Below are 27,342 nucleotides of genomic sequence, written 5' to 3'. Positions count from 1 at the left end.
TGTCTCCCTGCTGAGCTGAGACAGACACTATTGGACTAGACACTACCATGTCTCCCTGCTGGGCTGAGACAGACACTATTGGACCAGACACTACCATGTCTCCCTGCTGGGCTGAGACAGACACTATTGGACCAGACACTACCATGTCTCCCTGCTGGGCTGAGACAGACACTATTGGACCAGACACTACCATGTCTCCCTGCTGGGCTGAGACAGACACTATTGGACCAGACACTACCATGTCTCCCTGCTGGGCTGAGACAGACACTACCATGTCTCCCTGCTGGGCTGAGACAGACACTACCATGTCTCCCTGCTGGGCTGAGACAGACACTACCATGTCTCCCTGCTGGGCTGAGACAGACACTACCATGTCTCCCTGCTGGGCTGAGACAGACACTATTGGACCAGACACTACCATGTCTCCCTGCTGGGCTGAGACAGACACTATTGGACCAGACACTACCATGTCTCCCTGCTGGGCTGAGACAGACACTATTGGACCAGACACTACCATGTCTCCCTGCTGAGCTGAGACAGACACTATTGGACCAGACACTACCATGTCTCCCTGCTGGGCTGAGACAGACACTATTGGACTAGACACTACCATGTCTCCCTGCTGAGCTGAGACAGACACTATTGGACCAGACACTACCATGTCTCCCTGCTGAGCTGAGACAGACACTATTGGACCAGACACTACCATGTCTCCCTGCTGGGCTGAGACAGACACTATTGGACCAGACACTACCATGTCTCCCTGCTGAGCTGAGACAGACACTATTGGACCAGACACTACCATGTCTCCCTGCTGGGCTGAGACAGACACTATTGGACCAGACACTACCATGTCTCCCTGCTGGGCTGAGACAGACACTATTGGACCAGACACTACCATGTCTCCCTGCTGAGCTGAGACAGACACTATTGGACTAGACACTACCATGTCTCCCTGCTGGGCTGAGACAGACACTATTGGACCAGACACTACCATGTCTCCCTGCTGAGCTGAGACAGACACTATTGGACCAGACACTACCATGTCTCCCTGCTGGGCTGAGACAGACACTATTGGACCAGACACTACCATGTCTCCCTGCTGGGCTGAGACAGACACTATTGGACCAGACACTACCATGTCTCCCTGCTGGGCTGAGACAGACACTACCATGTCTCCCTGCTGAGCTGAGACAGACACTATAGACCAGACACTACCATGTCTCCCTGCTGAGCTGAGACAGACACTATTGGACCAGACACTACCATGTCTCCCTGCTGAGCTGAGACAGACACTACCATGTCTCCCTGCTGAGCTGAGACAGACACTATTGGACCAGACACTACCATGTCTCCCTGCTGAGCTGAGACAGACACTACCATGTCTCCCTGCTGAGCTGAGAGACAATAAGACACTATTGGACCAGACACTACCATGTCTCCCTGCTGGGCTGAGACAGACACTATTGGACCAGACACTACCATGTCTCCCTGCTGGGCTGAGACAGACACTATTGGACCAGACACTACCGTGTCTCCCTGCTGAGCTGAGACAGACACTATTGGACCAGACACTACCGTGTCTCCCTGCTGGGCTGAGACAGACACTATTGGACCAGACACTACCATGTCTCCCTGCTGAGCTGAGACAGACACTATAGACCAGACACTACCATGTCTCCCTGCTGGGCTGAGACAGACACTATTGGACCAGACACTACCGTGTCTCCCTGCTGGGCTGAGACAGACACTATTGGACCAGACACTACCATGTCTCCCTGCTGGGCTGAGACAGACACTATTGGACCAGACACTACCATGTCTCCCTGCTGGGCTGAGACAGACACTATTGGACCAGACACTACCATGTCTCCCTGCTGAGCTGAGACAGACACTATTGGACTAGACACTACCATGTCTCCCTGCTGGGCTGAGACAGACACTATTGGACCAGACACTACCGTGTCTCCCTGCTGGGCTGAGACAGACACTATTGGACCAGACACTACCATGTCTCCCTGCTGGGCTGAGAGACAATAAGACACTATTGGACCAGACACTACCATGTCTCCCTGCTGAGCTGAGACAGACACTATTGGACCAGACACTACCATGTCTCCCTGCTGAGCTGAGACAGACACTATTGGACCAGACACTACCATGTCTCCCTGCTGAGCTGAGACAGACACTATTGGACCAGACACTACCATGTCTCCCTGCTGGGCTGAGACAGACACTATTGGACCAGACACTACCATGTCTCCCTGCTGGGCTGAGACAGACACTACCATGTCTCCCTGCTGGGCTGAGACAGACACTATTGGACCAGACACTACCGTGTCTCCCTGCTGGGCTGAGAGACAATAAGACATACTTTAGGGGTTGGCTCTTCTATCCTCGTGGGGACCTACAATCCACCAGAGCCTCATACTTCAGGGGTTGGCTCTTCTATCCTCGTGGGGACCTACAATCCACAAGAGCCTCATACTTTAGGGGTTGGCTCTTCTATCCTCGTGGGGAACTACAATCCACAAAAGTCAGTAAAACATTATGACAATTCTCCCTCACGGGGACATTTCCCACATCCCACAAGGACAAAGGCTATTTTAAGTTTAGGGGTTAGGGTTAGGGGTTAGGGGTTAGGGTTAGGGGTTGGGGTTAGGGTATGGGGTTAGGGGTTAGGGTTTGGGGGTTAGGGTTTGGGGTTAGGGGTAGGGGTTAGGGGTTAGGGTTAGGGGTTAGGGTTTGGGGGTTAGGGTTTGGGGTTAGGGGTTAGGGTTAGGGGTTAGGGGTTAGGGTTAGGGGTTAGGGGTTAGGGTTAGGGGTTAGGGTTAGGGTTCGGTTTAAGAGGGTTTCTGTTTATGTTGGTATCAAACCCTGGGTTGCACTGGCCTATTGGGTTAGAGTTAGGGGTTAGGGTTAGGGTTAGGGTTAAGAGGGTTTCTGTTTATGTTGGTATCAAACCTTGGGTTGCACTGGCCTATTGGGTTAGGGTTAGGGGTTAGGGTTAGGGGTTAGGGGTTAGGGGTTGGGGGTTGGGGGTTGGGGTTAGGGTTAGGGGTTAGGGTTCGGTTTAAGAGGGTTTCTGTTTATGTTGGTATCAAACCTTGGGTTGCACTGGTCCACTGGCCTATTGTAACGTTCTACTCTGTTTCTGTGTTGTACATCTGACAGGTCTGGAGAGGAGAACATGAGAGACAGAGAGCTCTGAGAGGTCACCCATAACAGTTCATCAACAGGTCTGGAGAGGAGAACATGAGAGACAGAGAGCTCTGAGAGGTCACCCATAACAGTTCATCAACAGGTCTGGAGAGGAGAACATGAGAGACAGAGAGCTCTGAGAGGTCACCCATAACAGTTCATCAACAGGTCTGGAGAGGAGAACATGAGAGACAGAGAGCTCTGAGGGGTCACCCATAGCAGTTCATCAACAGGTCTGGAGAGGGTGGGAGAAGATGAGAGACCGAGAGCTCTGAGAGGTCACCCATAACAGTTCATCAACAGGTCTGGAGAGGGTGGGAGAAGATGAGAGACAGAGAGCTCTGAGGGGTCACCCATAACAGTTCATCAACAGGTCTGGAGAGGAGAACATGAGAGACAGAGAGCTCTGAGAGGTCACCCATAACAGTTCATCAACAGGTCTGGAGAGGGTGGGAGAAGATGAGAGACAGAGAGCTCTGAGGGGTCACCCATAACAGTTCATCAACAGGTCTGGAGAGGGTGGGAGAAGATGAGAGACAGAGAGCTCTGAGAGGTCACCCATAACAGTTCATCAACAGGTCTGGAGAGGGTGGGAGAAGATGAGAGACAGAGAGCTCTGAGGGGTCACCCATAACAGTTCATCAACAGGTCTGGAGAGGAGAACATGAGAGACAGAGAGCTCTGAGGGGTCACCCATAACATTTCATCAACAGGTCTGGAGAGGGTGGGTAGTTTTACATTCAAGAAGCTGACGTTTTGGGAAACATGAGGCGTCTGAAATGTGGAAGTAGTAAAGTTGTGTTTGTAGGATGTTGCTGGGTTCCTTATTCTGGACAGGAATGATGTTCAGTTACCAGACACAGCTGGTTGTTGTCAACGACCTCTGACCTCCGTATACTTCCACTTCTCTAATCAATGGAAACAGTCCATCCAAACGTCCTGATGGCATTTGGTGGAACAATGAACACACTCAGTATAATACATCTTCTGGACGCATCCTCGTACAGGTGACAGACAGACAGACAGACAGACTGATTCTCAGAGCCCACGTCTGTTGGTTGGTGATGTCATCGTGGTGATGTCATGGAGACTGCTGAATGGAATGCCAGCATCACCTCTCAGACCCAGCTGTGTTTATGAGCTCCTACCAGCATCACCTCTCAGACCCAGCTGTGTTTATGAGCTCCTACCAGCATCACCTCTCAGACCCAGCTGTGTTTATGAGCTCCTACCAGCATCACCTCTCAGACCCAGCTGTGTTTATGAGCTCCTACCAGCATCACCTCTCAGACCCAGCTGTGCTCCTAGCTTAATGTTACAGTTTCTACTCATCATCAAGTCTGAGACCTATGGCTAGTATATACACTGCTCAAAAAAATAAAGGGAACACTAAAATAACACATCCTAGATCTGAATGAATGAAATATTCTTATGAAATACTTTTGTCTTTACATAGTTGAATGTGCTGACAACAAATTCACACAAAAATTATCAATGGAAATCAAATTTATCAACCCATGGAGGTCTGGATTTGGAGTCACACTCAAAATAAAGTGGAAAACCACACTACAGGCTGATCCAACTTTGATGTAATGTCCTTAAAACAAGTCAAATTGAGGCTCAGTAGTGTGTGTGGCCTCCACGTGCCTGTATGACCTCCCTACAACGCCTAGGCATGCTCCTGATGAGGTGGCGGATGGTCTCCTGAGGGATCTCCTCCCAGACCTGGACTAAAGCATCCGCCAACTCCTGGACAGTCTGTGGTGCAACGTGGCATTGGTGGATGGACCGAGACATGATGTCCCAGATGTGCTCAATTGGATTCAGGTCTGGGGAACGGGCGGACCAGTCCATAGCATCAATGCCTTCCTCTTGCAGGAACTGCTGACACACTCCAGCCACATGAGGTCTAGCATTGTCTTGCATTAGGAGGAACCCAGGGCCAACCGCACCAGCATATGGTCTCACAAGGGGTCTGAGGATCTCATCTCGGTACCTAATTGGAGTCAGGCTACCTCTGGCGAGCACATGGAGGCCCCCCAAAGAAATGCCACCCCACACCATGACTGACCCACTGCCAAACCGGTCATGCTGGAGGATGTTGCAGGCAGCAGAACGTTCTCCACAGCGTCTCCAGACTCTGTCACGTCTGTCACATGTGCTCAGTGTGAACCTGCTTTCATCTGTGAAGAGCACAGGGCGCCAGTGGCGAATTTGGGCTGTAAACACAACCCCCACCTGTGGACGTCGGGCCCTCATACCACCCTCATGGAGTCTGTTTCTGACCATTTGAGCAGACACATGCACATTTGTGGCCTGCTGGAGATCATTTTGCAGGGCTCTGGCAGTGCTCCTCCTGCTCCTCCTTGCACAAAGGCGGAGGTAGTGGTCCTGCTGCTGGGTTGTTGCCCTCCTACGGCCTCCTCCACGTCTCCTGATGTACTGGCCTGTCTCCTGGTAGCGCCTCCATGCTCTGGACACTACGCTGACAGACACTGCAAACCTTCTTGCCACAGCTCGCATTGATGTGTCATCCTGGATGAGCTGCACTACCTGAGCCACTTGTGTGGGTTGTAGACTCCGTCTCATGCTACCACTAGAGTGAAAGCACCGCCAGCATTCAAAAGTGACCAAAACATCAGCCAGGAAGCATAGGAACTGAGAAGTGGTCTGTGGTTACCACCTGCAGAACCACTCCTTTATTGGGGGTGTCTTGCTAATTGCCTATAATTTCCACCTGTTGTCTATTCCATTTGCACAACAGCATGTGAAATGTATTGTCAATCAGTGTTGCTTCCTACGTGGACAGTTTGATTTCACAGAAGTGTGATTGACTTGGAGTTACATTGTGTTGTTTAAGTGTTCCCTTTATTTTTTGGAGCAGTGTAGTAATGTAGAACAGAGATGACTAGGACTAGTATATAGTAATGTAGAACAGAGATGACTATGACTAGTATGTAGTAATGTAGAACAGAGATGACTAGTATTTAATAATGTAGAACAGAGATGACTAGTATATAGTAATGTAGAACAGAGATGACTAGTATATAGTAATGTAGAACAGAGATGACTAGTATATAGTAATGTAGAACAGAGATGACTAGTATATAGTAATGTAGAACAGAGATGACTAGTATATAGTAATGTAGAACAGAGATGACTAGTATATAGTAATGTAGAACAGAGATGACTAGTATATAATAATGTAGAACAGAGATGACTAGTATATAGTAATGTAGAACAGAGATGACTAGTATATAGTAATGTAGAACAGATGACTAGTATATAGTAATGTAGAACAGAGATGACTAGGACTAGTATATAGTAATGTAGAACAGAGATGACTAGTATATAGTAATGTAGAACAGAGATGACTAGTATATAGTAATGTAGAACAGAGATGACTAGTATATAGTAATGTAGAACAGAGATGACTATGACTAGTATATAGTAATGTAGAACAGAGATGACTAGTATATAGTAATGTAGAACAGAGATGACTAGTATATAGTAATGTAGAACAGAGATGACTAGTATATAGTAATGTAGAACAGAGATGACTAGTATATAATAATGTAGAACAGAGATGACTGGTATATAATAATGTAGAACAGAGATGACTAGTATATAGTAATGTAGAACAGAGATGACTAGTATATAGTAATGTAGAACAGAGATGACTAGTATATAGTAATGTAGAACAGAGATGACTAGTATATAGTAATGTAGAACAGAGATGACTAGTATATAATAATGTAGAACAGAGATGACTGGTATATAATAATGTAGAACAGAGATGACTAGTATATAGTAATGTAGAACAGAGATGACTAGTATATAGTAATGTAGAACAGAGATGACTAGTATATAATAATGTAGAACAGAGATGACTATGACTAGTATATAGTAATGTAGAACAGAGATGACTAGTATATAGTAATGTAGAACAGAGATGACTAGTATATAGTAATGTAGAACAGAGATGACTAGTATATAGTAATGTAGAACAGAGATGACTATGACTAGTATATAGTCATGTAGAACAGAGATGACTAGTATATAGTAATGTAGAACAGAGATGACTATGACTAGTATATAGTAATGTAGAACAGAGATGACTAGTATATAATAATGTAGAACAGAGATGACTAGTATATAATAATGTAGAACAGAGATGACTAGTATATAATAATGTAGAACAGAGATGACTATGACTAGTATATAGTAATGTAGAACAGAGATGACTAGTATATAGTAATGTAGAACAGAGATGACTAGTATATAATAATGTAGAACAGAGATGACTAGTATATAATAATGTAGAACAGAGATGACTAGTATATAGTAATGTAGAACAGAGATGACTAGTATATAGTAATGTAGAACAGAGATGACTAGTATATAGTAATGTAGAACAGAGATGACTATGACTAGTATATAGTCATGTAGAACAGAGATGACTAGTATATAGTAATGTAGAACAGAGATGACTATGACTAGTATATAGTAATGTAGAACAGAGATGACTAGTATATAATAATGTAGAACAGAGATGACTAGTATATAGTAATGTAGAACAGAGATGACTAGTATATAATAATGTAGAACAGAGATGACTAGTATATAGTAATGTAGAACAGAGATGACTAGTATATAATAATGTAGAACAGAGATGACTAGTATATAATAATGTAGAACAGAGATGACTAGTATATAATAATGTAGAACAGAGATGACTATGACTAGTATATAGTAATGTAGAACAGAGATGACTAGTATATAATAATGTAGAACAGAGATGACTAGTATATAATAATGTAGAACAGAGATGACTAGTATATAATAATGTAGAACAGAGATGACTAGTATATAATAATGTAGAACAGAGATGACTAGTATATAATAATGTAGAACAGAGATGACTAGTATATAGTAATGTAGAACAGAGATGACTAGTATATAGTAATGTAGAACAGAGATGGCTAGTATATAGTAATGTAGAACAGAGATGACTAGTATATAATAATGTAGAACAGAGATGACTATGACTAGTATATAGTAATGTAGAACAGAGATGACTAGTATATAATAATGTAGAACAGAGATGACTATGACTAGTATATAGTAATGTAGAACAGAGATGACTAGTATATAGTAATGTAGAACAGAGATGACTAGTATATAGTAATGTAGAACAGAGATGACTAGTATATAATAATGTAGAACAGAGATGACTATGACTAGTATATAGTAATGTAGAACAGAGATGACTAGTATATAATAATGTAGAACAGAGATGGCTAGTATATAGTAATGTAGAACAGAGATGACTAGTATATAATAATGTAGAACAGAGATGACTATGACTAGTATATAGTAATGTAGAACAGAGATGACTAGTATATAGTAATGTAGAACAGAGATGACTAGTATATAGTAATGTAGAACAGAGATGACTAGTATATAATAATGTAGAACAGAGATGACTAGTATATAGTAATGTAGAACAGAGATGACTAGTATATAGTAATGTAGAACAGAGATGACTAGTATATAGTAATGTAGAACAGAGATGACTAGTATATAGTAATGTAGAACAGAGATGACTAGTATATAATAATGTAGAACAGAGATGACTAGTATATAATAATGTAGAACAGAGATGACTAGTATATAGTAATGTAGAACAGAGATGACTAGTATATAGTAATGTAGAACAGAGATGACTAGTATATAATAATGTAGAACAGAGATGACTATGACTAGTATATAGTAATGTAGAACAGAGATGACTAGTATATAGTAATGTAGAACAGAGATGACTAGTATATAGTAATGTAGAACAGAGATGACTAGTATATAATAATGTAGAACAGAGATGACTAGTATATAATAATGTAGAACAGAGATGACTAGTATATAGTAATGTAGAACAGAGATGACTAGTATATAGTAATGTAGAACAGAGATGACTAGTATATAATAATGTAGAACAGAGATGACTATGACTAGTATATAGTAATGTAGAACAGAGATGACTAGTATATAGTAATGTAGAACAGAGATGACTAGTATATAGTAATGTAGAACAGAGATGACTAGTATATAATAATGTAGAACAGAGATGACTATGACTAGTATATAGTAATGTAGAACAGAGATGACTAGTATATAGTAATGTAGAACAGAGAAGACTAGTATATAATAATGTAGAACAGAGATGACTATGGCTAGTATATAGTAATGTAGAACAGAGATGACTAGTATATAGTAATGTAGAACAGAGATGACTAGTATATAATAATGTAGAACAGAGATGACTATGACTAGTATATAGTAATGTAGAACAGAGATGACTAGTATATAGTAATGTAGAACAGAGATGACTAGTATATAATAATGTAGAACAGAGATGACTGGTATATAATAATGTAGAACAGAGATGACTATGACTAGTATATAGTAATGTAGAACAGAGATGACTAGTATATAGTAATGTAGAACAGAGATGACTAGTATATAGTAATGTAGAACAGAGATGACTAGTATATAGTAATGTAGAACAGAGATGACTAGTATATAGTAATGTAGAACAGAGATGACTAGTATATAGTAATGTAGAACAGAGATGACTAGTATATAATAATGTAGAACAGAGATGACTAGTATATAGTAATGTAGAACAGAGATGACTAGTATATAGTAATGTAGAACAGAGATGACTAGTATATAGTAATGTAGAACAGAGATGACTAGTATATAGTAATGTAGAACAGAGATGACTAGTATATAGTAATGTAGAACAGAGATGACTAGTATATAGTAATGTAGAACAGAGATGACTAGTATGTAATAATGTAGAACAGAGATGACTAGTATATAGTAATGTAGAACAGAGATGACTAGTATATAGTAATGTAGAACAGAGATGACTATGACTAGTATATAGTAATGTGGAACAGAGATGACTAGTATATAGTAATGTAGAACAGAGATGACTAGTATATAGTAATGTAGAACAGAGATGACTAGTATACAATAATGTAGAACAGAGATGACTGGTATATAATAATGTAGAACAGAGATGACTAGTATATAGTAATGTAGAACAGAGATGACTAGTATATAATTGTGTAGAACAGAGATGACTAGTATATAGTAATGTAGAACAGAGATGACTAGTATATAGTAATGTAGAACAGAGATGACTATGACTAGTATATAGTAATGTAGAACAGAGATGACTAGTATATAATCATGTAGAACAGAGATGACTAGTATATAATAATGTAGAACAGAGATGACTAGTATATAGTAATGTAGAACAGAGATGACTAGTATATAGTAATGTAGAACAGAGATGACTAGTATATAATTGTGTAGAACAGAGATGACTAGTATATAGTAATGTAGAACAGAGATGACTAGTATATAGTAATGTAGAACAGAGATGACTAGTATATAGTAATGTAGAACAGAGATGACTATGACTAGTATATAGTAATGTAGAACAGAGATGACTAGTATATAATAATGTAGAACAGAGATGACTAGTATATAGTAATGTAGAACAGAGATGACTAGTATATAGTAATGTAGAACAGAGATGACTATGACTAGTATATAGTAATGTAGAACAGAGATGACTAGTATATAATAATGTAGAACAGAGATGACTAGTATATAGTAATGTAGAACAGAGATGACTAGTATATAGTAATGTAGAACAGAGATGACTAGTATATAGTAATGTAGAACAGAGATGACTAGTATATAGTAATGTAGAACAGAGATGACTAGTATATAGTAATGTAGAACAGAGATGACTAGTATATAATAATGTAGAACAGAGATGACTAGTATATAGTAATGTAGAACAGAGATGACTAGTATATAGTAATGTAGAACAGAGATGACTAGTATATAGTAATGTAGAACAGAGATGACTATGGCTAGTATATAATAATGTAGAACAGAGATGACTAGGACTAGTATATAGTAATGTAGAACAGAGATGACTAGTATATAGTAATGTAGAACAGAGATGACTAGTATATAGTAATGTAGAACAGAGATGACTAGTATATAGTAATGTAGAACAGAGATGACTAGTATATAGTAATGTAGAACAGAGATGACTAGTATATAGTAATGTAGAACAGAGATGACTAGTATATAGTAATGTAGAACAGAGATGACTAGTATATAGTAATGTAGAACAGAGATGACTAGTATACAATAATGTAGAACAGAGATGACTAGTATATAGTAATGTAGAACAGAGATGACTATGACTAGTATATAATAATGTAGAACAGAGATGACTAGTATATAGTAATGTAGAACAGAGATGACTAGTATATAATTGTGTAGAACAGAGATGACTAGTATATAATAATGTAGAACAGAGATGACTAGTATATAATAATGTAGAACAGAGATGACTAGTATATAGTAATGTAGAACAGAGATGACTAGTATATAGTAATGTAGAACAGAGATGACTAGTATATAGTAATGTAGAACAGAGATGACTAGTATATAATAATGTAGAACAGAGATGACTAGTATATAGTAATGTAGAACAGAGATGACTAGTATATAATAATGTAGAACAGAGATGACTAGTATATAGTAATGTAGAACAGAGATGACTAGTATATAGTAATGTAGAACAGAGATGACTAGTATATAGTAATGTAGAACAGAGATGACTAGTATACAATAATGTAGAACAGAGATGACTAGTATATAGTAATGTAGAACAGAGATGACTATGACTAGTATATAATAATGTAGAACAGAGATGACTAGTATATAGTAATGTAGAACAGAGATGACTAGTATATAATTGTGTAGAACAGAGATGACTAGTATATAATAATGTAGAACAGAGATGACTAGTATATAGTAATGTAGAACAGAGATGACTATGACTAGTATATAATAATGTAGAACAGAGATGACTAGTATATAATTGTGTAGAACAGAGATGACTATGACTAGTATATAATAATGTAGAACAGAGATGACTAGTATATAGTAATGTAGAACAGAGATGACTAGTATATAATAATGTAGAACAGAGATGACTAGTATATAGTAATGTAGAACAGAGATGACTAGTATATAGTAATGTAGAACAGAGATGACTAGTATATAATAATGTAGAACAGAGATGACTATGACTAGTATATAATAATGTAGAACAGAGATGACTAGTATATAATTGTGTAGAACAGAGATGACTATGACTAGTATATAATAATGTAGAACAGAGATGACTAGTATATAGTAATGTAGAACAGAGATGACTAGTATATAATAATGTAGAACAGAGATGACTAGTATATAATAATGTAGAACAGAGATGACTAGTATATAATTGTGTAGAACAGAGATGACTATGACTAGTATATAATAATGTAGAACAGAGATGACTAGTATATAGTAATGTAGAACAGAGATGACTAGTATATAATTGTGTAGAACAGAGATGACTAGTATATAGTAATGTAGAACAGAGATGACTAGTATATAATTGTGTAGAACAGAGATGACTAGTATATAGTAATGTAGAACAGAGATGACTAGTATATAATAATGTAGAACAGAGATGACTAGTATATAATAATGTAGAACAGAGATGACTATGACTAGTATATAGTAATGTAGAACAGAGATGACTAGTATATAGTAATGTAGAACAGAGATGACTAGTATATAGTAATGTAGAACAGAGATGACTAGTATATAGTAATGTAGAACAGAGATGACTAGTATATAGTAATGTAGAACAGAGATGACTAGTATATAGTAATGTAGAACAGATGACTAGTATATAGTAATGTAGAACAGAGATGACTAGTATATAGTAATGTAGAACAGAGATGACTATGACTAGTATATAGTAATGTAGAACAGAGATGACTAGTATATAGTAATGTAGAACAGAGATGACTAGTATATAGTAATGTAGAACAGAGATGACTAGTATATAGTAATGTAGAACAGAGATGACTAGTATATAGTAATGTAGAACAGAGATGACTAGTATATAGTAATGTAGAACAGAGATGACTAGTATATAATAATGTAGAACAGAGATGACTATGACTAGTATATAGTAATGTAGAACAGAGATGACTAGTATATAGTAATGTAGAACAGAGATGACTAGTATATAGTAATGTAGAACAGAGATGACTAGTATATAGTAATGTAGAACAGAGATGACTAGTATATAGTAATGTAGAACAGAGATGACTAGTATATAGTAATGTAGAACAGATGACTAGTATATAGTAATGTAGAACAGATGACTAGTATATAGTAATGTAGAACAGAGATGACTAGTATATAGTAATGTAGAACAGAGATGACTAGTATACAATAATGTAGAACAGAGATGACTGGTATATAGTAATGTAGAACAGAGATGACTAGTATATAGTAATGTAGAACAGAAATGACTAGTATATAGTAATGTAGAACAGAGGTGACTGTATTATTGACTGTATGTTTGTTTATTCCATGTGTAACTCTGTGTTGTTGTCTGTGTCGAACTGCTTTGCTTTATCTTGGCCAGGTTGCAGTTGTAAATGACAACTTGTTCTCAACTGACCTACCTGGTTAGATAAAGGTGTTCTCAACTGACCTACCTGGTTAGATAAAGGTGTTCTCAACTGACCTACCTGGTTAAATAAAGGTGAAATAAAAATAATATTTAAAAATAAAAAAAGGTCACCCTTGTGTTATGGCGAGCCTAAATAAGTTCAGGAGTAAAAACGTGCTTAAAAAGTCACACAATAAGTTGCATAAGTGCAATAATAATGTTTAACGTGATTTTTGTATGACTACCTTATCTCTGTACCCCACACGTAAAATGATCTGTCGAGCAGTGAAGTTCAAACACAGATTCAACAACAAAGACCAGGGAGGTTTTCCAATGCCTCGCAAAGAAGGGCACCCATTGGATGATGGGTAAAAATGTTTTTAAAAAGCAGCCTTTGAGCATGGTGAAGTGATATAGAATATTGTTATCAATGAAGTTATTCATTACACTTTGGATGGTGTATCAATACACCCAGTCACTACAAAGATACAGGCTTCCTTCCTAACTCAGTTGCCGGAGAGGAAGGAAACTGCTCATGGATTTTTATTATTTTCACATTATGGGGTATTGTGTGTCGATGGGTGAGACAACAAATCAATTGAATAAATGTTGAATTCAGTCTGTAACACAACAACATGGGGAATAAGTCAAGGGGTATGAATACTTTCTGAAGGCACTGTATATTTTTACAAAACTAAACTGTCTCTTGATAACATTCACCTGCTATACTTCCCAGGATACAAAACCCTACCAGCACAGCCTTGGGCCAGGTGTGGATGTACGTGCCAGGTGTTTGCATGTATGTAAATAGCTTTCTCTTGTTCATTCTTCTTTTCCAAGGACAATTCTAATGACAAGTGAGAAAAGTAGACCGTCCCATAATAACCCCGGCATGTCATTATTACATGGTAATAACGTCTCCTCGTCCACAGTGTTATCAAACAGTGTGTGAGTTTGTGACAGTGTTTTACTGTGACTAAATTACGATGTATCTCTTTATTCACATTCATATCTCTCGACAACCCCCCGAATAGGACTAGACTATATAACACAGTTTCCTTCTGGTCCAATATAAATGATAGGTCTACTAGGATTACGTTGTAAGATCACTCACATTACATGTCTAGGCCTAATGGTTTTTACAAGAGCAATAGATTGCTATAATTATTTAAATTGATTACTTAGAACTTTTGAGATAAACCGGTAGCGTCGATTTTGAACATTTCCCCTCTAACTTCTAGACTGTCACTTTGCTTAGGATGGGTAACTAGTCTACTAACCTTTCTAATCACCAACAAGGTTCTACCTAGGTGACATCAAATGCGGAGTCGGGCCGATTCGGTCGAACATTGGGACCGATCTCCAATTCTTATTTCTAGTAAAAGTCGCCTGGTACAGTTTCGTACATTATGTTACTTTCTGCTCTCCCGGTTCAACTCACATGGGAAACTCCGTAATTTACAAGGCCCGGTTGCGATATACTCGCTTCGTCATTTATAGAAATTTCGGGGAAACTTACCGTTAGAGAAGTCGCTGTCAGAAAGCGCCGTTTAACATCACCGACATCTGTTATCAAGTTAAAGTTGTTGTAAACTCGGTTTAATGAAGAGTAAAAGAGAAGAAAACTACAAAAATCTATGAGATGAAAAAGATTCGCTGGTTAGTGAACTTCAACCATAGAGGATGAGGTCATTGAGATAAAAATAAAAGGTTGGCGTCATTTGAAACCAACTCCTAATGAACAGGCGGCCTTAAAGGCACAAAACCATCTATAAAACCCCCAACTCACTGCTGACTTTATAGAGTTAATAACTTATTACCGAGTTAGGTAGCCTGTGTCATATCTACTCACATAGAAAACCCATAAGTTATTACGCACTTTATAACTTTGGGGACGTTTGAATGAGGGGGCGGGGCGCCGAAGCACCAGTAGTCTAATGAGCTACAAACAACCTGTGACTGTGATTGGACTGGAGCCAAGTTCCTCCTGCTGGCTAGATGCCCTTTAACCCTTCATATGACTAGAACCAAGTTAGTCCTCCTGGCTAGATGCCCTTCATATGACTAGAGCCAAGTTAGTCCTGCTGGCTAGATGCCCTTTAACCCTTCATATGACTAGAGCCAAGTTAGTCCTGCTGGCTAGATGCCCTTTAACCCTTCATATGACTAGAACCAAGTTAGTCCTGCTGGCTAGATGCCCTTCATATGACTAGAGCCAAGTTAGTCCTGCTGGCTAGATGCCCTTTAACCCTTCATATGACTAGAACCAAGTTAGTCCTGCTGGCTAGATGCCCTTTAACCCTTCATATGACTAGAGCCAAGTTAGTCCTGCTGGCTAGATGCCCTTCATATGACTAGAGCCAAGTTAGTCCTGCTGGCTAGATGCCCTTTAACCCTTCATATGACTAGAGCCAAGTTAGTCCTGCTGGCTAGATGCTCTTCATATGACTAGAGCCAAGTTAGTCCTGCTGGCTAGATGCCCTTCATATGACTAGAGCCAAGTTAGTCCTGCTGGCTAGATGCCCTTCATATGACTAGAGCCAAGTTAGTCCTGCTGGCTAGATGCCCTTTAACCCTTCATATGACTAGAGCCAAGTTAGTCCTGCTGGCTAGATGCCCTTCATATGAGTAGAGCCAAGTTAGTCCTGCTGGCTAGATGCCCTTCATATGACTAGAGCCAAGTTAGTCCTGCTGGCTAGATGCCCTTCATATGACTAGAGCCAAGTTAGTCCTGCTGGCTAGATGCCCTTCATATGAGTAGAGCCAAGTTAGTCCTGCTGGCTAGATGCCCTTCATATGACTAGAGCCAAGTTAGTCCTGCTGGCTAGATGCCCTTCATATGACGAGAGCCAAGTTAGTCCTGCTGGCTAGATGCCCTTTAACCCTTCATATGACTAGAGCCAAGTTAGTCCTGCTGGCTAGATGCCCTTCATATGACTAGAGCCAAGTTAGTCCTGCTGGCTAGATACTCTTCATATGACTAGAGCCAAGTTAGTCCTGCTGGCTAGATGCCCTTTAACCCTTCATATGACTAGAGCCAAGTTAGTCCTGCTGGCTAGATGCCCTTTAACCCTTCATATGACTAGAGCCAAGTTAGTCCTGCTAGCTAGATGCTCTTCATATGACTAGAGCCAAGTTAGTCCTGCTAGCTAGATGCTCTTCATATGATTGGAGCCAAGTTAGTCCTGCTGGCTAGATGCCCTTCATATGACTAGAGCCAAGTTAGTCCTGCTGGCTAGATGCCCTCTAACCCTTCATATGACTGGTTCCTTAATTCTAGTAGTTATTCTATGTCTCTCTCTCCCCAAGAACAGGTACATGGGCTGGGCTGAGCAGCTATCTAACATATCAAGTGAATCATTGCGGTGTTTGACATAAAAAACATACAATCTCGTTCCACAACAAACATCAATCGGCTGGGTCAGGATCATAATCGGTTGGATATCTGTGTTTACTGGGCCACAGGCTAATTATTGATTTCCTTCCAAGTCTGTATATTGTTTTGATATCATGCTGTGTGGTGTGGTAACCCCAAACACCTTGACACAGTGTGGTGTGGTGTGGTAACCCCAAACACCTTGACACAGTGTGGTGTGGTAACCCCAAACACCTTGACACAGTGTGGTGTGGTAACCCCAAACACCTGGACACAGTGTGGTGTGGTGTGGTAACCCCAAACACCTTGACACAGTGTGGTGTGGTAACCCCAAACACCTTGACACAGTGTGGTGTGGTAACCCCAAACACCTTGACACAGTGTGGTGTGGTAACCCCAAACACCTTGACACAGTGTGGTGTGGTGTGGTAACCCCAAACACCTTGACACAGTGTGGTGTGGTAACCCCAAACACCTTGACACAGTGTGGTGTGGTGTGGTAACCCCAAACACCTTGACACAGTGTGGTGTGGTAACCCCAAACACTTTGACACAGTGTGGTGTGGTAACCCCAAACACCTTGACACAGTGTGGTGTGGTAACCCCAAACACCTTGACACAGTGTGGTGTGGTAACCCCAAACACCTTGACACAGTGTGGTGTGGTAACCCCAAACACCTTGACACAGTATGGTGTGGTGTGGTAACCGCAAACACCTTGACACAGTGTGGTGTGGTAACCCCAAACACCTTGACACAGTGTGGTGTGGTAACCCCAAACACCTTGACACAGTGTGGTGTGGTAACCCCAAACACCTTGACACAGTATGGTGTGGTGTGGTAACCCCAAACACCTTGACACAGTATGGTGTGGTAACCCCAAACAGCTTGACACAGTGTGGTGTGGTAACCCCAAACACCTTGACACAGTGTGGTATGGTAAACCCAAACACCTTGACACAGTGTGGTGTGGTAACCCCAAACACCTTGACACAGTGTGGTGTGGTAACCCCAAACACCTTGACACAGTGTGGTGTGGTAACCCCAAACACCTTGACACAGTGTGGTGTGGTAACCCCATAGCCTTTCACCCCCAAAGAGCTCCATGGTAGGGTTACTAAACCTACATGTGGTGTGGTAACCTTTCACCCCCAAACAGCTCCATGGTAGGGTTACTAAACCTACATGTGGTGTGGTAACCTTTCACCCCCAAACAGCTCCATGGTAGGGTTTACTAAACCTACATGTGGTGTGGTAACCTTTCACCCCCAAACAGCTCCATGGTAGGGTTACTAAACCTACATGTGTGTGGTAACCTTTCATCCCCAAACAGCTCCATGGTAGGGTTACTAAACCTACATGTGGTGTGGTAACCTTTCACCCCCAAACAGCTCCATGGTAGGGTTACTAAACCTACATGTTAGTGCATCTAGTACAAGGTCCATTTAATGACATCACACAGTATTTCAGGTAGCCTTACATCCAGGGCAATGTATCTGCCCCCAAAAGACCTTAAGATTATTCAGGCTTCTGTAGGCCAGAGATATGTTGTTTAAACCATGTAAATTAGTAAAAGACAATATGTACATCTAAGAGCAGAAATTACATAACGTTTTAAGGTTGATGGTAGATTAGATATGACTCAGGAGCAGATTTAGAATTGGTTGACTTTATCAGAAAACACTACAGTAGGCTCAGATATACAGTAAGCTGTGCTGTGGCTCAGATATACAGTAAGCTGCTCTGTGGCTCAGATATACAGTAAGCTGCTCTGTGGCTCAGATATACAGTAAGCTGCTCTGTAGCTCAGATATACAGTAAACTGCTCTGTGGCTCAGATATACAGTAAACTGCTCTGTGGCTCAGATATACAGTAAGCTGCTCTGTGGCTCAGATATACAGTAAGCTGCTCTGTGGCTCAGATATACAGTAAGCTGCTCTGTGGCTCAGATATACAGTAAACTGCTCTGTGGCTCAGATATAGGCTGTATCCCACATGGCACCCTATGCCCTATGGGTCCTGGTGGAAAGTGTGAACTATATAAGGAACAGGGTGCCATCTGGCACTCACACATATAGTAGGTTGCTCTGGCTTTGATGGGTGAACAAAGCTCATTGTTTCAGCGGAGAATTGATGGGTGACACTGCCTCCAACACCAAGGGGAGATTAGGGGTCTGTCCTTACATCCTGGTATTCAACACCCGGGTCGGCCCTCTGCAAAACAACATCGAACGACATCCTATTCCTTATACAGTGTTCTACTGTTGAAGAGGGCCGATAGGGCACTTACGTAGGGGATAGGGTTCCATTTGGGATCCAGTACACATGTCCAGGTGCCCCACTGTACTTGGCAGCCAGGCTCCTCAGTCTTCAGCTCCCCAGGCCCCAGGCACTCCTCAGTCTTCAGCTCCCCAGGCCCCAGGCTCCTCAGTCTTCAGCTCCCCAGGCCCCAGGCACTCCTCAGTCTTCAGCTCCCCAGGCCCCAGGCTCCTCAGTCTTCAGCTCCCCAGGCCCCAGGCTCCTCAGTCTTCAGCTCCCCAGGCCCCAGGCACTTCCGTAGGGGATAGGGTTCCTATCTGTACTGTACTTGGCAGCCAAGTTCCTCAGTCTTCAGCTCCCCAGGCCCCAGGCTCCTCAGTCTTCAGCTCCCCAGGCCCCAGGCTCCTCAGTCTTCAGCTCCACAGGCCCCAGGCACTCCTCAGTCTTCAGCTCCCCAGGCCCCTCAGTCTTCAGCTCCCCAGGCCCCAGGCTCCTCAGTCTTCAGCTCCACAGGCCCCAGGCACTCCTCAGTCTTCAGCTCCCCAGGCCCCAGGCTCCTCAGTCTTCAGCTCCCCAGGCCCCAGGCTCCTCAGTCTTCAGCTCCCCAGGCCCCAGGCTCCTCAGTCTTCAGCTCCACAGGCCCCAGGCACTCCTCAGTCTTCAGCTCCCCAGGCCCCAGGCTCCTCAGTCTTCAGCTCCCCAGGCCCCAGGCTCCTCAGTCTTCAGCCCTCCAGGCCCCAGGCACTTCCATAGGGGATAGGGTTCCTATCTGTACTGTACTTGGCAGCCAAGTTCCTCAGTCTTCAGCTCCCCAGGCCCCAGGCTCCTCAGTCTTCAGCTCCCCAGGCCCAAGGCTCCTCAGTCTTCAGCTCCACAGGCCCCAGGCACTCCTCAGTCTTCAGCTCCCCAGGCCCCTCAGTCTTCAGCTCCCCAGGCCCCAGGCTCCTCAGTCTTCAGCTCCCCAGGCCCCAGGCTCCTCAGTCTTCAGCTCCACAGGCCCCAGGCACTCCTCAGTCTTCAGCTCCCCAGGCCCCTCAGTCTTCAGCTCCCCAGGCCCCAGGCTCCTCAGTCTTCAGCTCCCCAGGCCCCAGGCTCCTCAGTCTTCAGCTCCCCAGGCCCCAGGCTCCTCAGTCTTCAGCTCCACAGGCCCCAGGCTCCTCAGTCTTCAGCTCTCCAGGCCCCAGGCTCCTCAGTCTTCAGCTCTCCAGGCCCCAGGCTCCTCAGTCTTCAGCTCCCCAGGCCCCAGGCTCCTCAGTCTTCAGCTCCCCAGGCCCCAGGCTCCTCAGTCTTCAGCTCCCCAGGCCCCAGGCACTTCAACATGAACACATGGTCCGTACACTACCATCAAGCTGAAAAAAGGACACAAATGGATTGCAAGGTGAAAGAGAGAGAGAGAGAGATGACACTTTCCATATTGAGGGAGTTTCACCGTCAGCGACTAGATGATACCAACGGGCAGGTGCCAACTGGAAGAAAACCTGTCGTATTACGACATCTACATGTCTGATTTAGAAAACACCTCAAAGTGCTCCGTATAATTACTCTGACGACGTCACCATGGTCCTCCTCTCCGCAGTTCTAATCATCAGTCTCAGCGATGTAAACAACCTTGGATCGGTCCAACACCGACAGGGCCACTAAATTATATTTCTTCATTATAATCACGGAATGAGGACATGTGATTTGCAATTACTGTTATGCTTCACCCTTGTTAACCCAGAACCCTAGCCCTGCTGCCCTGTCCCAGACTCACTATTAACCCAGAACCCTAGCCCTGCTGCCCTGCCCCAGACTCACTATTAACCCAGAACCCTAGCCCTGCTGCCCTGCCCCAGACTCACTATTAACCCAGAACCCTAGCCCTGCTGCCCTGCCCCAGACTCACTATTAACCCAGAACCCTAGCCCTGCTGCCCTGCCCCAGACTCACTATTAACCCAGAACCCTAGCCCTGCTGCCCTGTCCCAGACTCACTATTAACCCAGAACCCTAGCCCTGCTGCCCTGCCCCAGACTCACTATTAACCCAGAACCCTAGCCCTGCTGCCCTGTCCCAGACTCACTAGTAACCCAGAACCCTAGCCCTGCTGCCCTGTCCCAGACTCACTATTAACCCAGAACCCTAGCCCTGCTGCCCTGTCCCAGACTCACTATTAACCCAGAACCCTAGCCCTGCTGCCCTGTCCCAGACTCACTATTAACCCAGAACCCTAGCCCTGCTGCCCTGTCCCAGGCTCACTATTAACCCAGAACCCTAGCCCTGCTGCCCTGTCCCAGACTCACTATTAACCCAGAACCCTAGCCCGGCTGCCCTGTCCTAGACTCACTATTAACCCAGAACCCTAGCCCTGCTGCCCTGTCCCAGGCTCACTATTAACCCAGAACCCTAGCCCTGCTGCCCTGTCCCAGACTCACTATTAACCCAGAACCCTAGCCCGGCAGCCCTGTCCCAGACTCACTATTAACCCAGAACCCTAGCCCTGCTGCCCTGTCCTAGATTCACTATTAACCCAGAACCCTACCACTGCTGCCCTGTCCCAGACTCACTATTAACCCAGAACCCTAGCCCTGCTGCCCTGCCCCAGACTCACTATTAACCCAGAACCCTAGCCCGGCTGCCCTGTCCCATACTCACTATTAACCCAGAACCCTAGCCCTGCTGCCCTGTCCCAGACTCACTATTAACCCAGGACCCTAGCCCTGCTGCCCTGTCCTAGACTCACTATTAACCCAGAACCCTAGCCCTGCAGCCCGGTCCCAGACTCACTATTAACCCAGAACCCTAGCCCTGCTACCCTGTCATAGACTCACTATTAACCCAGAACCCTAGCCCTGCTACCCTGTCCCAGACTCACTATTAACCCAGAACCCTAGCCCTGCTGCCCTGTCCCAGACTCACTATTAACCCAGAACCCTACCCCTGCTGCACTGTCCCAGACTCACTATTAACTCAGAACCCTAGCCCTGCTACCCTGTCCTAGACTCACTATTAACCCAGAACCCTAGCCCTGCTACCCTGTCCTAGACTCACTATTAACCCAGAACGCTAGCCCTGCTGCCCTTTCCCAGACTCACTATTAACCCAGAACCCTAGCCCTGCTGCCCTGTCCCAGACTCACTATTAACCCAGAACCCTAGCCCTGCCCCAGACTCACTATTAACCCAGAACCCTAGCCCTGCTGCCCAGTCCCAGACTCACTATTAACCCAGAACCCTAGCCCTGCTGCCCTGTCCCAGACTCACTATTAACCCAGAACCCTAGCCCTGCTGCCCTGTCCCAGAGTCACTATTAACCCAGAACCCTAGCCCGGCTGCCCTGTCCCAGACTCACTATTAACCCAGAACCCTAGCCCTGCTGCCCTGTCCCAGACTCACTATTAACCCAGAACCCTAGCCCTGCTGCCCTGCCCCAGACTCACTATTAACCCAGAACTCTAGCCCTGCTACCCTGTCCTAGATTCACTATTAACCCAGAACCCTAGCCCTGCTGCCCTGTCCCAGACTCACTATTAACCCAGAAGCCTAGCCCTGCTACCCTGTCCTAGACTCACTATTAACCCAGAACCCTAGCCCTGCTGCCCTGTCCCAGACTCACTATTAACCCAGAACCCTAGCCCTGCCCCAGACTCACTATTTACCCAGAACCCTACCCCTGCTGCCCTGTCCCAGACTCACTATTAACTCAGAACCCTAGCCCTGCTACCATGTCCTAGACTCACTATTAACCCAGAACCCTAGCCCTGCTACCCTGTCCTAGACTCACTATTAACCCAGAACCCTAGCCCTGCTGCCCTGTCCCAGACTCACTATTAACCCAGAACCCTAGCCCTGCTCCAGACTCACTATTAACCCAGAACGCTAGCCCTGCTGCCCTGTCCCAGACTCACTATTAACCCAGAACCCTAGCCCTGCTGCCCTGTCCCAGACTCACTATTAACCCAGAACCCTAGCCCTGCTGCCCTGTTCCAGACTCACTATTAACCCAGAACCCTAGCCCTGCTGCCCTGTCCTAGACTCACTATTAACCCAGAACCCTAGCCCTGCAGCCCTGCCCCAGGCTCATTATTAACCCAGAACCCTATCCCTGCCCCAGGCTCATTATTAACCCAGAACCCTAGCCCTGCTGCCCTGCCCAGGCTCATTATTAACCCAAAACCCTAGCCCTGCCCCAGGCTCATTAATAACCCAGATCCCTAGCCCTGCCCCAGACTCATTATTAACCCAGAACCCAGCCCTGCCCCATGCTCATTATTAACCCAGATCCCTACCTCTCTAAAACTCAAACCCTGGTTATGGCCCTAAGCCTAACTGCAGTCAATGTAAACTATTGTTGAGCTTAGAGATGTCTTTCAAGCAATCTAAATGTGCGATTCATAACAATATAATAAATATGATGATTATTCAAAGTTTTAAACAACTACTCATTCGAGGGTTTTTCTTTATTTTTTATTATTTTCTACATTGTAGAGTAATCGTGAAGACATCAAAACTGTGAAATAACACATATGGAATCATGTAGTAACCAAAAAAAGTGTTAAACAAATATACAAAATATATTTTATATTTGAGATTCTTCAAATAGCCACCCTTTGCCTTGATGACAGCTTTACTCTTGGAATTCTCTCAATTAGCTTTGTCTGGAATGCTTCTCCAACAGCCTTGAAGGAGTTCCCACATATGCTGGGCACATGCTGGCTGCTTTTAATTTAAAAAAAATGTTTTACCTTTATTTAACTTGGCAAGTCAATGGCGGCCTTAGGAACAGTGAGTTAACTGCTTTGTTCGTGCAGAAATGTTTACCTTGTCAGCTCAGGGAATCGATCTTGCAACCTTCCGGTTACTAGTTGAACACTTTAACCACTAGGCTCTAACCACTAGGCTACCTGCTTATCCTTCACTCTGCGGTCCAACTCATCCCAAACCATCTCAATTTGGTTGAGGTCGGGGGATTGTGGAGACCAGGTCAACTAATGCAGCACTCCATCACTCTGCTTCTTGGTAAAATAGCCCTTATACAGCTTGAAGGTGTGTTGGGTCATTGTCCTGTTGAAAAACAAGTGATAGTCCCACTAAACGCAAACCAGATGGTATGGCGTATCGCTGCAGAATGCTGTGGTAGCCATGCTGTTTAAGTTTGCCTTGAATTCTAAGTAAATCACAGTGTCACCAGCAAAGCACCCCCACACCATAACACCTCCTCCTCCATGCTTCACGGTGGGAACCACACATGCGGAGATCATCCGTTTATCCACACCGCGTCTCACAAAGACACGGAGATTGGAACCAAAAAGGACAAATTTCTACCGGTCTAATGTCCATTGCTCAAGTTTCTTGGCCCAAGCAAGTCTCTTCTTCTTATTGGTGTCCTTTAGTAATGGTTTCTTTGCAGCAATTCGACCATGAAGGCCTGATTCCCGCAGTCTCCTCTGCACAGTTGATATTGAGATGTGTCTGTTACTTGAACTCTGTGAAGCATTTATTTGGGCTGCATTTTATGAGGCTGGTAACTCTAACCAACTTATCCTCTGCAGCAGAGGTAACTCTGGGTCTTCCTTTTCTGTGGAGGTCCTCATGAGAGCCAGTTTCATCATAGCGCTTGATGGTTTTTGCGACTGCACTTGAAGGAACTTTCAAAGTTCTTGACCTTTGCCATATTAAATTACCTTCATGTCTTAAAGTAATGATAGAATGTCGTCTCTCTTTGCTTATTTGAGCTGGTCTTGCCATAATATGGACTTTTACCAAATAGGGCTATCTTCTGTATACCACCCCTACCTTGTCACAACACAGCTAATTGGCTCAAACGCATTGAGGATATAAATTTCACAAATGAACTTTTAACAAGGCACACCTGTTAATTGAAATTCCAGGTGACTACTTCATGAAGCTGGTTGAGGGAATGCCAAGAGTGTGCAAAGCTGCCTTCAAGGCAAAGTGTGGCTATTTGAAGAATCTCAAATATTCTTGCGTTGTACCCAATGATTAATGAAAACTTGCTTGGTGGGTCGATGTCCTCGTTGTGGTTTTACAGACGTGTTTAATACGTTTTATGTACACACTTTATTAGAATATTTATGAAATTAATATTGTTATGTTTGGTAACACTTATTTGTTTTCCCTCGACTCCAACCCAATTCGATGGAACGGACGTGGGTGTGGCTAGGTCTACATAAGGGTGCTAATTTAAAAAACTCACAAGAGGTCTGACGAAGGCCGTGAGGCCGATACGTAAAGCTTATTAAAGACCAGTGATTCCATCAAGTGTGCAGGTTTCTTATTTTTGATATTATATTTTGATTTGTTTAACACTATTTTGGTTACTATATGACTCCATATGTGTTATTTCATAGTTTTGATGTCTTCACAATTATTCTACAATCCAGAAAATTTAAAAAAAAATAAAAATAAAGACAAACCCTTGAATGAGTAGGTGGTTCTAAAACTTTTGACCGGTAGTGTATTTTATTGAGAATATCTTACCATAATTATACACACTATAATGACTTGCTCCAGACTGATACTGCCCTTGTACTGCAAAGTGAAAACGTTAGAAAACGTTAGCGTTTAAAACTGTATAGCTTTATTATGAAGAGAACAAGGATCCTCTCACGGCCCCCATTTGATAGAATATTTGGTTCCGCCCATATTTTCGTAATGGTTGATGTTAGTTGTAGTTTTCATGCCCCTGGTATGCAGGGAACTTCATTTTGATTGAGTCACGCAAAAAAACACAAAGTCCCAGCATCCCTAGCGAAGAGGGTTCGGTCTGAAGTTACCACAACAGGAAGCGTCACTGTGCTAAAAACATTGGAGTAGGAAAAGTGCAACAAAACGCTGTCGAACACGAAGCTGCAGGAATGTTTCCTTTTAAGAAAATGTGTTGATTTGTGAAATAATATTTTTATAATCCACAACTTCTCTTCAGTTGATCGTCATCCATCTTGAGAACTGTCGAATTTGCGTCACTAGCAGCCCTCAATAGATAGGTTGTGTTGACCAAAATGGATGACAGCAAGGTATGTGGTTCTCTTCATGTTGTTTAACTAGCTAAACATGTCTTTGGGCTTAAATCAGTCATGTATGTTAATGCTTTTCTGGTGTATTGTTACTATTGGGGGAATTGTCTTTACACAGACAACGATCTCAGATGAAAACAATTGGTGTTTGCTTCTCTAACGAGGTTCGGTACTGGTGCACTAACTATAGTCTCTGAATAACAAGGCACTGTGTGTTTTCTTTCTGCCGTTATCGCGATAGATGGTGGGAGGCAAAGTCAAGAAACCCGGTAAACGAGGCCGTAAACCCGCTAAGATTGATCTGAAAGCGAAGTTGGAGAGGAGCAGGCAGAGCGCCCGGGAGTGCCGAGCCAGGAAGAAGCTCCGGTATCAGTACCTAGAGGAACTCGTGTCCAGCAAGGAGAGGGCCATCTGCGCCCTGAGGGAGGAGCTGGAGATGGTGACTACATCACCCCGTTCTTCCTAAATGCACCAGCTATTCCCGTCAATTATCTAAACCACTCATTTGGTGTTGAAAAATCCGACGATATTTCACAAAATGATAATTATTTTCTTTACCTGCCTCTTGAATAAAGGCCTAGTCTATCCCGTAGAAACTTCTGGAGGCACTGACAGTCACATCACTAATATAGCTAACATTCTAAACAAGCTGCTGTGTTGTGTAGCTTAATATGTGTTTCCAGATCACAGCTTTTTTTTTTTGCAGCCAACTCTGTCATCTAACTCCCTGTTGGTTTCTCCTTCAGTACAAGCAGTGGTGTACAGCCATGGACCAGGGGAAGATCCCGTCTGAGATAAAGGCCCTACTGACAGGAGATGAACAGAAGCCTCCTCAGAGCTCCTCCACCAAGAGCTCCAAGAACAGCAACCAGAGCTA

General features: G+C 43.2%; 2 protein-coding genes across 3 annotated transcripts in view; one reads left to right on the top strand and one right to left on the bottom strand.

The window, feature by feature from the left end:
• The window catches only part of LOC110514543 (dual specificity protein phosphatase 16), a 66,027-nt gene extending 50,331 nt beyond the window's left edge, over positions 1-15,696 (bottom strand). The window contains exon 1 of the mRNA XM_036945522.1: positions 15,336-15,696. The gene's annotated coding sequence lies outside the window, so the exon portion shown is untranslated. The remainder of the gene's footprint in view (positions 1-15,335) is intronic.
• Positions 15,697-26,204: 10,508 nt separating this feature from the next.
• Positions 26,205-27,342, top strand: part of LOC110515349 (cAMP responsive element binding protein-like 2) — a 2,559-nt gene continuing 1,421 nt past the window's right edge. For both annotated transcript variants that reach the window (XR_005036293.1, XM_036945521.1), the window contains exons 1-3: positions 26,205-26,465; positions 26,707-26,904; positions 27,212-27,342. The exon at positions 27,212-27,342 is cut by the window's right edge. Coding sequence is in view for 1 of the 2 variants with exons in the window: in XM_036945521.1 (XP_036801416.1) it covers positions 26,451-26,465; positions 26,707-26,904; positions 27,212-27,342 (344 nt within the window). In the remaining variant the exon portion in view is untranslated. The remainder of the gene's footprint in view (positions 26,466-26,706; positions 26,905-27,211) is intronic.

The sequence above is a fragment of the Oncorhynchus mykiss genome, chromosome 15, assembly GCF_013265735.2.
Source record: "Oncorhynchus mykiss isolate Arlee chromosome 15, USDA_OmykA_1.1, whole genome shotgun sequence".
In the NCBI taxonomy this organism is placed as follows: Eukaryota; Metazoa; Chordata; class Actinopteri; order Salmoniformes; family Salmonidae; genus Oncorhynchus; species Oncorhynchus mykiss.
The sequence above is the reverse complement of the archived record's forward strand: the minus strand, read 5'-3'. Positions and strand labels throughout refer to the sequence as shown.